Source organism: Bidens hawaiensis, unplaced genomic scaffold (assembly GCF_021521415.1).
Source record: "Bidens hawaiensis isolate Kalapana, Puna unplaced genomic scaffold, B.hawaiensis_p1.1 tig00009541_1, whole genome shotgun sequence".
Taxonomy (NCBI): domain Eukaryota; kingdom Viridiplantae; phylum Streptophyta; class Magnoliopsida; order Asterales; family Asteraceae; genus Bidens; species Bidens hawaiensis.
Window position 1 is genome coordinate 19,868 of NW_027491709.1, and position 14,928 is coordinate 34,795.

General features: G+C 35.6%; 1 protein-coding gene, 1 non-coding gene and 2 pseudogenes across 2 annotated transcripts; 1 reads left to right on the top strand and 3 right to left on the bottom strand.

Annotated features, from left to right (window-relative positions):
* Window positions 1-711: 711 nt before the first annotated feature.
* Window positions 712-1,945, bottom strand: LOC143532692 (F-box protein At5g07610-like). Its single transcript, XM_077027670.1, has 2 exons — window positions 1,837-1,945; window positions 712-1,803 (listed from the first exon to the last, which is right to left on the bottom strand). The coding sequence occupies exons 1-2, from the start codon at window positions 1,837-1,839 to the stop codon at window positions 712-714; spliced, it is 1,095 nt and encodes a 364-aa protein (XP_076883785.1). The 5' UTR covers window positions 1,840-1,945.
* Window positions 1,946-2,670: 725 nt separating this feature from the next.
* On the top strand, window positions 2,671-2,742 carry TRNAE-UUC (transfer RNA glutamic acid (anticodon UUC)). Its single transcript has one exon. It is a non-coding gene; the product is annotated as a tRNA-Glu (tRNA).
* An 868-nt stretch (window positions 2,743-3,610) lies between these two features.
* On the bottom strand, window positions 3,611-6,702 carry LOC143532716 (F-box protein At5g07610-like; annotated as a pseudogene).
* A 4,493-nt stretch (window positions 6,703-11,195) lies between these two features.
* Window positions 11,196-13,344, bottom strand: LOC143532737 (F-box protein At5g07610-like; annotated as a pseudogene).
* Window positions 13,345-14,928: the final 1,584 nt, after the last annotated feature.

Genomic DNA, 14,928 nt, shown 5'->3' on the forward strand with positions numbered 1-14,928 from the left:
TAAGAACTTGATGCGTGGTCTTTAACTAACGGGCATAGATTTTTCACCCAAGCAGGTTTGTAAATAAGTTCATAACAGGTGACATCATGCCATTATTCGTAACCGTTATGCATCCTGATCAAATAATGAGATCCTGATATGCTAGAATGACTGCTATTTATGGTTTCTTAAATAGTACTTTTCATAATGACAAAACTAATACAACTTTTCCTTTTATTTCAAGTTCTTTCGGAAATAACACACAATGGATACACGATCTAGTTAAACCAAAATAATAGGGTGTCAGATCAATGAGTGACCGGTTTCAATAATAAATCCCAAATAAACGACTTTCAATTTCTCGATAAATAGAGCATACGTGCACAAACACAAACTAACATACGCCACATACAGGATCCATTTAATCAAAAGCCAAAATATAAATTTGCATGTAAATGACTTTCAATTTGTCGATAAACAAAACTTAACTTATATCCTCCAGTTTGATCCTAAATTTAGTACCAAATATATATAAACTTATGACAGGTATGATGTTGCCTGTTGGTAAGTTCACATGCTAAAGCAGCAAGAAACCAAGGATCTGTAGTAACCTTTCTAGTGAATCTAAATTACAAGACAATTATAAGTCATAGACAAATATTTTTAAATCACACACTCAAACTCTGAAATAATGAAAAACATAAACAAACCTAATTGCCTTTCATAAAGAAGTTAAGGTTTCGATGTAACGATGAAAACATGGTATATCTTCATGGAAGTTTCTGGGGAGAGTAAATATCTGGTTATAATCTTTTCGCCAACTTTCAGCACCATGAATGTATCTTCTTCTTGACCTCTAACCAAATCAATGACTTTGGATTGAAAGCGACTTTCAAAATCGAACATCCAAGGGTAAGCATCCGGAAGCTCGTCAAGCTCTACTTGATACTTGACAAACCACCCCTTATGATCCCTCAACATCTCATACACACTCAGACGCAAACCATTTTCTTCCGGATTCAGAATATCAGGTTTCTCTGTGTGTAATATTAAATGTAGATGACCTCTAGATTCCCCAAAATACATCGTCCATACTTCAGAACACATCACTCCCTCCGGCAAGGGCAATGTTTGTAATTGCTCATCGTCTATTTTAAAATACAATTGTTTGTCATGAAAGGGAGCCCAATGAACAGCTCCATTCCAGTAAACCGGGCCACGGAAACCAAGTTTATGTGCAAAGAATGATTCGATAGAAATCTTCCATTCGCTTGTTTCAGACGAGTAGATTTGAACCTGAAACCGATCCTCACGAGGCTCCAAAACAAGAATACAAACTACTTTGTAGTGAACACAGTCTGTTTGATGAAACGCTAGAGCCATCCGTCTGTAACCTACCTGACCTCCCGGGACCGGTGGGATGAATGACAATTGCTTGGTTGTGGGATTAAAAACATAATATTCAAGACGACCGTTGTTACCCCAATGGCCACTGCAATTCAGTAACCCATTACACGATTGCCCGATTCTATCACGACAAGCAGTATTATTTAAGCGGGAATCCGTACTAGTAAACGGAGGAGGGCTTTGGTTATTAACATCAAATGGAACATATATATTGTGGGCAAAAATACCAGGAGAATTCGAAAACTGCTTATCATACCGGTGGGTAAATTGCCTGTGACTCAAAAGCAAACGCCAGTGTTTGGATACGGATTTGAAACGAAGGACGGAGGCAACTGGGAGGCGGACAAGGATTTCGGTTAAAAGGTCATCACTGGACCCCACAATTGCTCCCGACAAGGATTGTTGGTCCGTGGAAACCTGCGAGAAGCAGGTTTTGTCTGTTGCACTCACCATTATTAGGGTTTCCAGGACAAACTGTACATACAATTTAGAGACATATTATATTCGTCAATTGATCAAGAAGAGAAAGTGGGCCCTGCCAGCCCGAAACCTAAAGGCCTGAATTATCCATTCTATTGAGTTATTTTTAGTTTGGGATTAAGATAAAGGAAAATTCTCAAAATATCCGACTACTTTTAGAGTGATTCCAAATGCGGCCCTCTAAAATTAAAATTCCTCTTTTGTTCGTTTACTAACTTGTCTTCGTCAATATGTTTCTTAACTTGCCGCCTCTCCTCCATATTAGCTCATAACTAGTCGCCTCCCCGCCATGTTAGCTCGAAATTCATCATCTCCCCTCCATGTTAGCTCAAAACTCGTCTCTTCTATCTGTGTCATGTGGCGGTCAGTCTAAAATCATCATCATCATCATCATCATCGTACTCAGTATATCCCACCAATAGCAAAACTATGGCGGTCAGTCTAAAATAAGAGATTTAATTTATTTTAAAAGTGTAGTGGTGTTGTACCCCAATATATATACACACATACATTTACTTAGGCTATCTTGTTATTGCGCATACATACATTTACTTTGTTTATTTTGTGATGAAATAAATTGTTAAAAAAAACAATTTTACTTTGTTTATTCAGAAATAAGTTATAGGAGACTTTAGTGTTTAGGTGTTTCCAGACTCTAGTTACAATGAACTTGTAATATTATCAATGTTTTCGATGAATAAATACATGATTCCTGACGGACAATTTTACAGTATGAAATATTAAACGTTTTATTATTTAGTCTGTTTAAGCTATGGAAGTATTTTTATCAACAACCATCAAAATTCCATTGTCGTCCAGCGGTTAGGATATCTGGCTTTCACCCAGGAGACCCGGGTTTGGTTCCCGGCAATGGAACCTTTTTTGAGTAATTCGATAAATCAATTGTTTTACTCCTCCGGTTCAGTATGGCAGGATCTTGCAGCATGTTCTTGGTTTCTGGCTTAAACATTGTTGGAGAAAGCTTTTCAATATATATAACAAAAGTATTGACGAAGCGTCATTGTATCATCCAGTTTGTTTTATAGATGCGGTGCAAGTTTTCACGAGCTCTAGCCCATGCCTGCTCTGGTCTCATTCTTAGTTGCAAAGGACTCGCACCTTCTTGTCATTGGATGATGTTGCAGGTTTTCACGAGCTCAAGATGGTTCGGTTTAAAAAGGACAATTTCGGTCCAACACAGTCATTTGCACTGAACAAAACTTTTTTTTGACATTTTTCTAAGTGTAAAATACAAACTTTTTTGACCTTTACTCCTTTAGTACAGTTTCGGTCCAAAACAGACAATTGCACTGAACATAACTTATAACAATATGAGATGCTTGCTTGACTATAATAAGCACCAACTTAATTACAAGAGCCAAATGTGCTTATCATGTCATTCAAAATGAACAAGAAACCATGAAGAAATACAGGATTTGTTTCTTTGACTTTTGACTTTCAAGAGTCAAACATGTAAAAGAAATCATGAAGCCTTTCGCTTCTTGCTCATATGGCCAACGGTAATGCAATATTATTCTTGAGCAATAAAGCTGACAACTTGCTTATTAAAATTAGTTATCTGTTCTATTTTGTTGTATTAACAAGTGTTATTCAAAATATTATATAAACCTATTTGATTTAAAAAGTGCATGTTGTGGTACAAATCGATAAGTAGATAACCTGTTTTTAATAATCAATATCAATTCGGCTTCCTCATAAGCACACAAACACAAAGAATTGTGGCTTCAAATTTGTCCTTGTATTACTAAATTCTGAAAGCATATACCTATCCATTTCAATTTCAGAATAACAGACATCAAGTCATTGTACTAATTAAACTCATTGCAGAAATCAAGCGAGAAATTAAATAAAAAACATGTTGTCGTGTTCAATGTTCAACTTCATCACAAATACAAAACACTTTGACACAACTAGGCTACACGCCCTTTGATATTCAAACACCTTAAAACAAAAGATACAAACAAATCGAAACGTCTTCTAGAAACAAACTAAGGTTTCAGTGTAACGATGAAAACCTGACTCATAGAAGTTATCGGGGAGTCTAAAGATCTGCTTAAAACTCTTGTTATGAACGTTGTATATTAGATTATTTTTCCGAATATTCAGCACCATGAATGTATCTTCTTCTTCTTCTTCACCTCGAACCACATCAATGACATAGAAACCAAACGCCAATGAACTGATCATCTCTGGGAAAGAACTAATAAATTTAGTGACATCTATTCGATACTTGACAAACCACCTTGAATAATCAGTCAACATCTCATACACATTCAGTTGACAGTTATCATTGCGATAATTGCATACTATTAAATGTAGATGACCTCTAGATTCCCCAAAATACATCGTCACTATTCTATAAGACGCCATCTCTGCCGGTAACGGCAACGTTAGCAACTGTATCTATTTTAAAGTACAAGTGATTGTGATAAGAGGGAGCCCAATGAAGGGCTCCATTAGAGTAAAACCCATTGCGGAAGGTGGCCCCGTCTGCAGAGAAAGATTCAATAGAAATCTTCCATTTCCGTGTAACAGACGAGTAGATTTGAATATGAAACAACTCATGACTACGAGGCGCTTTTTCTAAAGCACGAATACAAACAAGTTTGTAGTGAACACAATCAGTTTTATGAAATGCCAGGCCCATAAAACATATAGTTTTACGTACATTCCGACCTCCAGGGACGGATGGGATGATTGCAAATTGCTTGGTGGTGGGATTAACTACATAATATTTACGAACGCCTATGCCCCCTCTATCGCTACGGAAAAGGAGTAACCCATTACAAGATTGAAGAATTCTGATACCGTGACGATCATAGCAGAAATCTAGACTACGAAAAGGAGGAGTGGTTCGGCTTTCGACATCAAATGGAATATAGATATTGCTACTAGCGAAAAGACCAGGAGATTTTAATATGTTGTTATTATCGTATCGGTGGGTGAAATGTGTGTGAGTTAAAAGTGATCGCCAGTGTTTAGATACGGATTTGAAACGAAGGATGGAGGTGACAGGGAGGCGGATAAGGATTTCGGTTAAAAGGTCATCATTGGAACCAATCAACGCTCCAGATTGATGATCATAATCCTCAATGGAAGCTTGTGAGAAGTTGATTTGCGTTTTCTTGGTTTTGGATCTGGTGTTCACCATTTTTGGAGTGATTTTGAAAGTGTTGAAGAAGATCTGGATATATTAGTCAAACTATATAATAGACATATTATATTCGCAAGTGTGCAATTTGCCAATTTAGTTATTTTTAGTTTAGGATCCGAATATACTTGCGTGTTGGTGGCCCCCTTCCTTCTCATTGCAAGTTGGGCTTTCCAGTTAAGTAAAGTATAAAGGCCCAAATGTACAGGAATCAAGGTGCACAAACGGGGTATTTTCAGGAACCGGTTCCGGGTATGGTCAACAAAAGTCCGGGTCGTGTATGAATTGGTTCCGGGTACACTCAGGTATTTGACCGGGTTTTCCGGTTTTTTTGGGGATTCGGGTAGGGTCGGGTTTTGACCGGGTATTTCCGGTTCCGGTTCCGGGCACGTCCTACCCGTGGGTCGGGAACTGGGTATTTTGTGCACCTCTACAAGAATGAAATCAATGTAATTCTGGTTTCTAATTATCTAATTGTACATAAAATATATCTCAGATTAGGGTGGTTGGGGAGGGTTACTCGGACCCGCCGAGTACCATGATCGAGTAGGCGAGTACCCGGGGAAACCACCCTGGCTTAATCTAGTAGTTGGACGATTAGTTTGGATCGAGTTCTAGTACTCCGATTGAGTAGTGGTGCAACGGTCATATGGCCATTTGAAATTGAAAAACAATCATTTCTACTCAATATACTCTCTCAAGTTATTTCAAAAAAATTTAATGGATGCTCCCAGTCCAAGTGGTATTGGGTTGCTATCGAGGTGGATTCATCTGATTCGAGTGGTTTTGACGAATTTCTTTCCTATTAGTCAAATTCAGGTGATATGGAATTTTTGGTGTCAAACAGCAAAATTCATGACATGTGATGGGAAAAAGTACAAACAGAAGTGGTCGGTGAGATTGAATATCAATCTGCTTAAAAACAAGGATCTGTAATACATTATAAACTTTGTGGTTTTGGATGTCTAGTTAACCCATGTAGCGAATCTGAATTAAGGTACAAAACAAGTTACAAGTAAGACAATATGATACAAATTCATCATCTTCCAAGGGAGTGTTTGGATGTGTGCTTTGAAAATGTTATGCCACATTGATAAACCAAAATCAAACGATTGAACATGATGCAAGCAGCAATATTGTCAGTGTTTCGATACAATTCACAGTTTGAAGCACAAAACAATTACCTTTTTCTCATAATAGAATAACCAAAAGTCAAAACACTAAAAAAATTACTACCGCTTCAACTTCAGATCACAATAGTCACATAATCAGTTTCATATCACACACGGGCGGAACCACCTTGTAGACATCCTTCAAGATATCTCATCCATGATATCTAATATCTTCATTTGAATTGAAACACTATTGTATATTTTAACTAACAAGTAACAATGCATTATGAATTACTTATATATTTTTCTAGTAGCTCACGTTTTGCAAGTTTTTTATGACTAGCTTTTGGACAATGGTTAAATAGTATATTCACAAACTATTTTCATTAGCAATGCAAGCATATGTTTACTTAAAAAGTAACATGTTTGCAAATAAACAGTGACCCCGTACAAAAGATCTTGATCCGTCACTGATCACTCCCAAATACCACAATCAATAAAAATAATATAAATGAATATGAAAAGAAAGACATATAAATGAAGTTTAGTATACGCCTTACAACTTATAATGTCAAGAGAGCACCCACAAAAAAAAAAAATTAGATCACACCAAAAAAAAAAAAAAAAAGATCACACACACACACAAAAACAAGTACACAATCTATGGGAGAGGAAAACTAGAGTTTTCTATTGATTATGTATCATGTATGTATATGGATAATTAATATTTTTTTCATGTAAATCAGTTAACCAATTAAACTTTTTTTTAACCCAATTAACGAATCAAATACTACCATACTGCCTTCGGTATCAAGTAGGGGTGGCAACCTTGACCCAAACCATTTCAAATGGGTCAATTTGGGTTGTTTTAAAATTCAAATGGGATTTGGGTCATAGGTTTTAATTAAATGGGTCACTTGAAATTCCACATTCTTATTTTTGGGTCAAAATTGGTTGACAAATTTAACTACATGGGTCGATGTGGGTTAGTGTCTTAAGGAAAAGTGACATGTTTGGGTTGAAACATGTTTTAGATTGGAACGATATTGGCTTAGGTTTCGGCTCGGATCAGCTTTCGTGCCGACACGATTTTTAGCACTGGACGGGTTGGGTTTCGATTTCTTTCGAGTTTTCGCACTAGACGGGTCGATTAAGGTTTTTGATTCGTTTTCGTCGAAATTTCGGTTTCGGTTAATTTGTCGGGGGGTTTTTTTTTTTTGATGAACGAGGATAACGGCGAAAATATTTTAGTTTTTTTACTTTTTTCGTTATTCGTTTATATTTTAAGTTATGATTTTTTATTTGTTTTTTTTGAATTTTTTTTAGGGATTTTGATCTTAATAGAAGCCATCAAAAAATATTCAAAAAAATTAATAAAAATATCATAACTCAAAAAATAAAACAAAAACAAAAAATGAAAAAAAACTAAAACGTTTCGTCCGTTGTCATCGTTAAAAAAAAATCGACAAATTAACCGAAACTGAAAAGTCGACAACAACGGAACAAAAACATGCTAAAACAAGCTGTTAAGTGATGAAACGAACTGAATAATCGCAAAAGCAAGCTGTTAAGTGCTGAAACGAACTGAAAAATCGCTTAAACGAGCTATTAGATACTAAAACGAACTGAAAAATCGCTTAAACAAGCTGTTACGTGCTGAAACAAACTGAAAAATCGCTTAAACGAGCTGTTACGTGCTGAAAAGAACTGAAAAATCGCTTAAACGAGCTGGTACGTGCTGAAACGAACTGAAAAATCGCTTAAACGAGCTGTTACGCGATGAAACGAACTGAAAAATCGCTTAAACGAGCTGTTACGCGATGAAACGAACTGAAAAATCGCTTAAACGAGCTGTTACGCGATGAAACGAACTGAAAAATCGCTTAAACGAGCTGTTACGCGCTGAAACGAACTGAAAAATCGCTTAAACGAGCTGTTACGCGCTGAAACGGACTGAAAAATCGCTTAAACAAGCTTTACGCGCTGAAACGAACTGAAAAATCGCTTAAACGAGCTGTTGCGCGCTGAAACGGACTGAAAAATCGCTTAAACGAGCTGTTACGCGCTGAAACGGACTGAAAAATCGCTTAAATGAGCTGTTACGCGCTGAAACGGACTGAAAAATCGCTTAAACGAGCTGTTACGCGCTGAAAAGAACTGAAAAATCGCTTAAACGAGCTGTTACGCGCTGAAACGAACTGAAAAATCGCTTAACCGAGCTGTTACGCGCTGAAACGAACTGAAAAATCGCTTAACCGAGCTGTTACGCGCTGAAACGAACTGAAAAATCGCTTAAGCGAGCTGTTACGCGCTGAAACAAACTGAAAAATCACTTAAGCGAGCTGTTACGCGCTGAAACAAACTGAAAAATCGCTTAAGCGAGCTGTTACGCGCTGAAACGAACTGAAAAATCGCTTAAGCGAGCTGTTACGCGCTGAAACGAAATGAAAAATCAGTTAAACGAGTTTTGACCCAAACCCGTTTTGACCCGTTCCAACCTTGACCCGTTCTAACCCGAACCTGTTGACCCTAACCCGTTCCGACCCGAACCAAAACAACCCTACCCTTTTTTAAGTGACCCGTTTCGACCCATGACTCGTTTCGACCCAACCCAACCCATTTGCCACCTCTAGTATCAAGTTCCATCTTGATGACATTTGGGTTATTTCGGGTTAGGTTAAGTATATGGGTTTTGGGATAAAAAACACCTCTACCAACCGACGCGGGAATACAAAACAGAATTTTGAAAGTGTAGACCATTGTTTAGATTGTTTTTTCTTGTTTTGTTTTGTTATTCTCTGAATTATGACTTTCAACTTGTTACTCATATATGGGCAATGTTAATGTTATATAACTTACAGAACAAAAACCCCAAACTTGCTTATTAAAACTATTTACTTTACTTGTAAATAAGGGTTTAATTCGATAAGTATATCAAATTTAAACACTTTAACAAAGATATGGTATGACTTGATAACCGATTTTAGTAATAAACCCCAAGTAAATGTGATGCAGAATTATTTCATTATTTAAAATTCTGATTTTTAATATCTTTTGTTAGTTTAAGTTTATTTTGTTATCAATTTTATCTACTTTTATTCTAGTATAAGTTATGGTTGAGGGTTATGTAATCTTTAGTTTTGATTGAATTTGAATTATAAGAACTTTGTTCTTTGAACCTTTGGTTCGTTTTATCGGTCTTTAATTATCATGAGTGTCTTGAGCCATTGAATGCTTCCGAACCTGCATCAAAATGACTTTCCTTTTCTCGGTAAATAAAACACACATGCGCAAACACAAACTAATATTTGACTTGATAACCGACTTTAGTAATAAACCCCAGGTAAATTTTTTAGAACGGAATAAACCCCAAGTAAATGACTTTCCATTTCTCGGTAAAGAGGTTACAGACATCCACATGCGCGGATACAAACTAACAGGCGGCACATACGCTATTGTAAGGCCATAGGGTATATTATAACCCATCTTAGTTCCACATAAGCTCCACATCATTATTTTTTTCTCTTTCACTCTATGTCATTCAAAGGAAATGATTTAACCAATTTAACACATAATTAATATAACAAATCAATTAGTAATTAATAAATATTGTTCCTTTTAACCCGTTAAAAGCATAACCCATGGACCTTTTTAACACACTTAACACAAGTGTGGAATGTTTTAATCCATCTTTAAAATGCCATGTTACTTTAACCCATGTAGGGGTTAGAGTATACCCCATGGCCTAACTAAGCAAAAATATAAATTTGCAAGTAAATGACTTTCCGTTTCTCAATAAACACAACTTAACTTTCCAGTTTGATACTCAATTTAGTACCAGATAGATATAAACTTATGACAAGTATATGAGTTTACCTAACCTGATCTTCAGCGGCGAAGACAGAAATGTTTTTCAATGGGTTAATTAGGTAAGTTTGATGTTCTGACATCTATCGATTCAATTTACAGATTTTACGGGTCGGGTAGGACTGATTGCATCTTTCCAGGTGGGATGATTTTCATTATCCTTTTAGTTATTTGGTCTTATTATGCAAATGAGAAATTACATAAAAAACATGAGTACATGGCTTACATGATAGCTTTATGCAGCAGTACTGAAGAATCCATGGTGGTATCTGTTTCTTGAACCATTCCAAAACCTATGTATGGTGACACCTATAAAATCAAGAAGACAACATAAATATACAACTTGTATTGTTTCATAAGTTAATTAAGTATAAAAAGACACATTGAACAAGATGATATCAGCAAATGATCCATTGCTTTCAAATGAACATTTGATACATTGGTTAAAGAGTTTCACACATTCATTTCCGATTAACCAAAAATCTAAAACACGTGAATATAGATCCAAACCATTAGAAAACAGGCAAAAGTAACAATATCTATCATCCTTTATCACTCAGAATTTCTAATTCACACAAGAAAGAGCATTAATAATTAAATGGATATTTAGACATATATATGCTTGCTTTCAACAGCGCGTGAGATAAAAACATAATGGTATGATAGATTGTTGAAATATAAGGTAAGTGAAAGGAGCAATTATAAAATTTATGTGATCGAATGGAGGAACTTGGCCATGAAGAATGAGATTTTTAATTAATGAATGATTAAGGTTTGTGTGAGTTTCTAAATCCAGTTAGTTAGCTAAAAAGGAAGAAAAGGAAAACATAAAAACATTTGTGGACGGATTTGAACATGCGCCCAACCAGTCCTGAATCAACGGATTAAAACGATTCTCTAGTTTTTTTATTGAGGTCAAGTTTCAAAAATCTTTTGGTTCGATCGACTATCAATAACCAACTTTACATATGAAAGGATACAAACAATGGGTTCTTTTTAACCTGTTGTCTTCTACATAGCTAGATCCGCACATGCTGATCTTGGTATGTTCAAATGCCAATGCAGCAAGTAAACAAGGACCTGCAATAACCCGTCCAGCAACTCTGAATTAAAAATACAAAACACGTTACAAGTGAGACAATTTAATATAAATTCATCGTTTGGATGTGTTTCGAAACAGGTTGTGTGATATTTAATATACAAAATCAAACAATTAAACATGACGCGGGAAACAGGTGGCAGCATTTGGATACACAATTTATATATGTTTGCATTTAGAACTTGGGTATATATTACAACTAAACAAGAATATTGCAGAAAGGAAACAAGGATCAAAATAAAGAACAAAGAACGATTAGGGATATAGAGATTATATTGAATAGAAAGATTGTTGCATACAGAAACGGAATGAGAAGAACTAAAATTAAACAAATAACATAACTTCCCTAGTCACTTGCACATAACCGGGACGGGCTGTTTATTCCAACTTGAAATTAAAATAAAATTAACACAAGCAACGCCATGCAAAAGAGAGAACCGTTGAGTTTGATTTATTTTTAAACGCCTTAAGTCACACTTCTTCACTCCCAACTAGGTTTTGAAATACACGAACTTATCCGTACCGAGTGCCTTTGTTAAAACATCAGCCGTTTGATCTTCAGTAGAACATAACCAGCTTTACTAACTCTTTTGCAACCATATTACAAATGAAGTGATACTTTAGTTCTATGTGTTTAGATCGACTATACCATGATGAGCGGCTACTTGTTTGCACGTTATTCATCTGTTATGTTCTGGAATCTGTATTAAGCAGGCAGCTCCATATGCACTTCAATGTAGCAAATTAACAAGAATCTGTAATAATCAGTCCAGCGAATCCGAATTAAAGAACAAAACAAAATACAAGCCAGAAAATTTGATATAAATTAGTCTTCTAATGGTGTGGGTTTTGAAATAGGTTATGTGATTAGATGTACAAAAAAAAAGCAAATTAATAATAAAGAACACATAAATTGCATAATTTATAAACTAACAATGTTAAAACACGAAAAATACAAACAAACCTGACTGCCTTTTAGAAAGAGGTTAAGGTCTCTGTGTAACGATGAAAACTTGAGAAATATAGATTAGAGGAGTCGCCAAAGGGACGACAATATTGTATACGCTTATAGAAGTTTCTTGGGAGAGTAAATATCTGTTTAAAACTATTGTCATGAACATTGTATGTTATAATCTTTTGGCCAATTCTCAGCACCATGAATGTATTTTGTTCTTCTTCGCCTCTAATCAGATCAATAACATAGAAAGCATAACCGATTTCATATGGGAACGGATAAATCATCTCCGGGAAAGCTGCCGGAAGTTCATCAAGCTCTATTTGATACTTGACAAACCACCCCGAACGATCACTCAACAACTCATACACATTCATGTGCAAACTATTTTCTCCTCTATTCGTGTATATGGTTAAATGTAGATGACCTCTAGATTCCCCAAAACACACTTGATCTATTTTGGAAGAAATCAAGCCATCCGGCAAGGGCAACCATTGCAACTTTTCATCGTCTATTTTGAAGTACAAGTAATTGATTAGATTGGTTGTATAATCCGGAGCCCAATGAACAGCTCCATTCCAATAAACCCCCTCATGGAGGTAGCCAAATAGCGGTTTAAGCGGATGTAAAAATTCAATAGAAATCTTCCATTTCCTTGTAAGAGATGAGTAGACTTGAATCTGAAACAACTCCCCACGATGTTTTAAAGCACGAACACAAACAAGCTTGTAGGGAGCACAATCAGTTTGATGAAACGCCAGACCCATGAAATAGATGGTTTTACGAGCTCTCTTACCTCCGATGACCGATGGGATGATTGCAACTTGCTTGGTGGTGGGATTAAACACATAATATTTAGGGTCGCCCCCGTTCCCTCCAGGATGAGCACAGCAAAGAATAATCCGTTACAAGATTGCAGAATTAAAATACCATAAGGATCATCGATGCCACGAAGAGAAGGAGTGGGGGTGCTTTGGTTTTCGACATCAAAAGGAACATACATATGACGAGCAAAAAGACCTGGGGATTTTAACTGTTTATCATACCGGTGGGTGAAATGTGTGGGTTAAAAGCGATCGCCAGTGTTTAGATACGGATTTGAAACGAAGGATGGAGGCAACCGGGAGACGGATAAGGATCTCGGTTAAAAGATCATAGTTGAAAACAACCAATGCTCCCGATTGATGATCAGAATCCTCCTGCTTCATTTTCTTGGTTTTGGATCTGGATCTGGGGTTCACCATTTTTTTGGAGTAAAATAGAGAAGATGTGCAGCTAGGGTTTCTCAACTGGAACGAAGAAGAGGAAGTCCGCCTCTACACAAAAAGTTTTTATGCTTATAACTTTAATGATAAAATTGTTTTTATTGCTTGTAAGTTAAACAATCCAATTACGTATAGATGTAATGTTAACCGTTATAGAAAAGAAAAAAATAATTAATACACATTGTGGTAGTGTTTGGTATGAAGTAATGTGAGGTGGAAAGAAATAACTCGTTCCAAAGGAATGAAAGAAAATATGTTTGGTTATCATTCATTAATTGAATGAATCGTTCCTAAGGAATGCAAACACTTTCATATATAATATTTTTCATTCCTTAGCAAAATGTGGTTTTTCTTTCATTCCTTCTAGAAATGAAATAGAAAATGATCAATAATAATAATAATAATAATAATAATTATTTTTATTATTATTATTATTACTCCTACTATTATTATTGCTATTTATCATCATCATTATTATTTTATTATATTATAAATTTTATTAAATTATAATTGTTATTATACTTTTATTACTATATTGCATTATCTTATAACCGTTTTATTAATTGATAAAAAATATTATGATTGAATAGTTTACTATTTAATTAAAAAAAATTAATAAAGTGATGATTCATTTCATTCCTATATGGTAACCAAACAAGACAATGGAATAGTAATGAGTTATCAAGCCCCGTAAAAATCCCCTTTTGAAGGATTACAAAATACAAAGTAGCAATTAATTTATTTAGGAGCTTAAGTAAATGACGCAATATTTTTTAGGAGCTTTAACTTTTAAGCAGTACGTTATTTTAACTATAACTTGAAGCCTTGTAGGTCCTAAGCGCGAGTCAAAGAACAAACAACTAGTGTACTTGGATCAATCTGGACCACTAGCTAGCAGAAATCACTAGTGGTTAACCAAAATCTCGGATCTTGTGGTGTTGGGTTATTACCCGAAAGTAGAAAGTTTGAGAGGGAGAGGAGAGTAGGTGAGAGGATAAGATTTTAGTTTTTGCAAAATGTTATTTTGTGCATGAGTATGCCTCACCTTATATAGGTGAGTGCATATCATGCACTCTTTCATTATTCACGGCCCAATGGGCTTAGCATTACAAGGCCTCCGGCCCAAACATACAATAAAGAAACCGACAAGCTAACTAGTATACATCGTGAATAGATTAAGTAAATACAAAAGACTGATAATAAACAAAACGGGGCCTTACAAGCCTACTTCTTCATTCGTAAATGGCTACTTATAAACAAATCATGCTAGTAATATGATTTACCTACACTCGAGACTAGTATGAAATATGCTATTTATAATCATATACGCGGATATAGTTGTGGCCATGCCGGGTTATAGATGATTAATTGACCACACACGAGTAATTAGTTGGAGATTGTAGTTATTGTAAAACTTGGTGCAACACCAACTTGAAGGACCCGAATCGATAATACGAAAAGTATAAGTTTGGTACGGAAAATGTCAAGGGGCGTTTTGGTGGAGATCCAAAGTTCAGGGACCAAGTTGAATAACTTGGAGTCATAATTATCTTTTATTTATTATTAAATAAATTAGAAGTCTATTATGATTA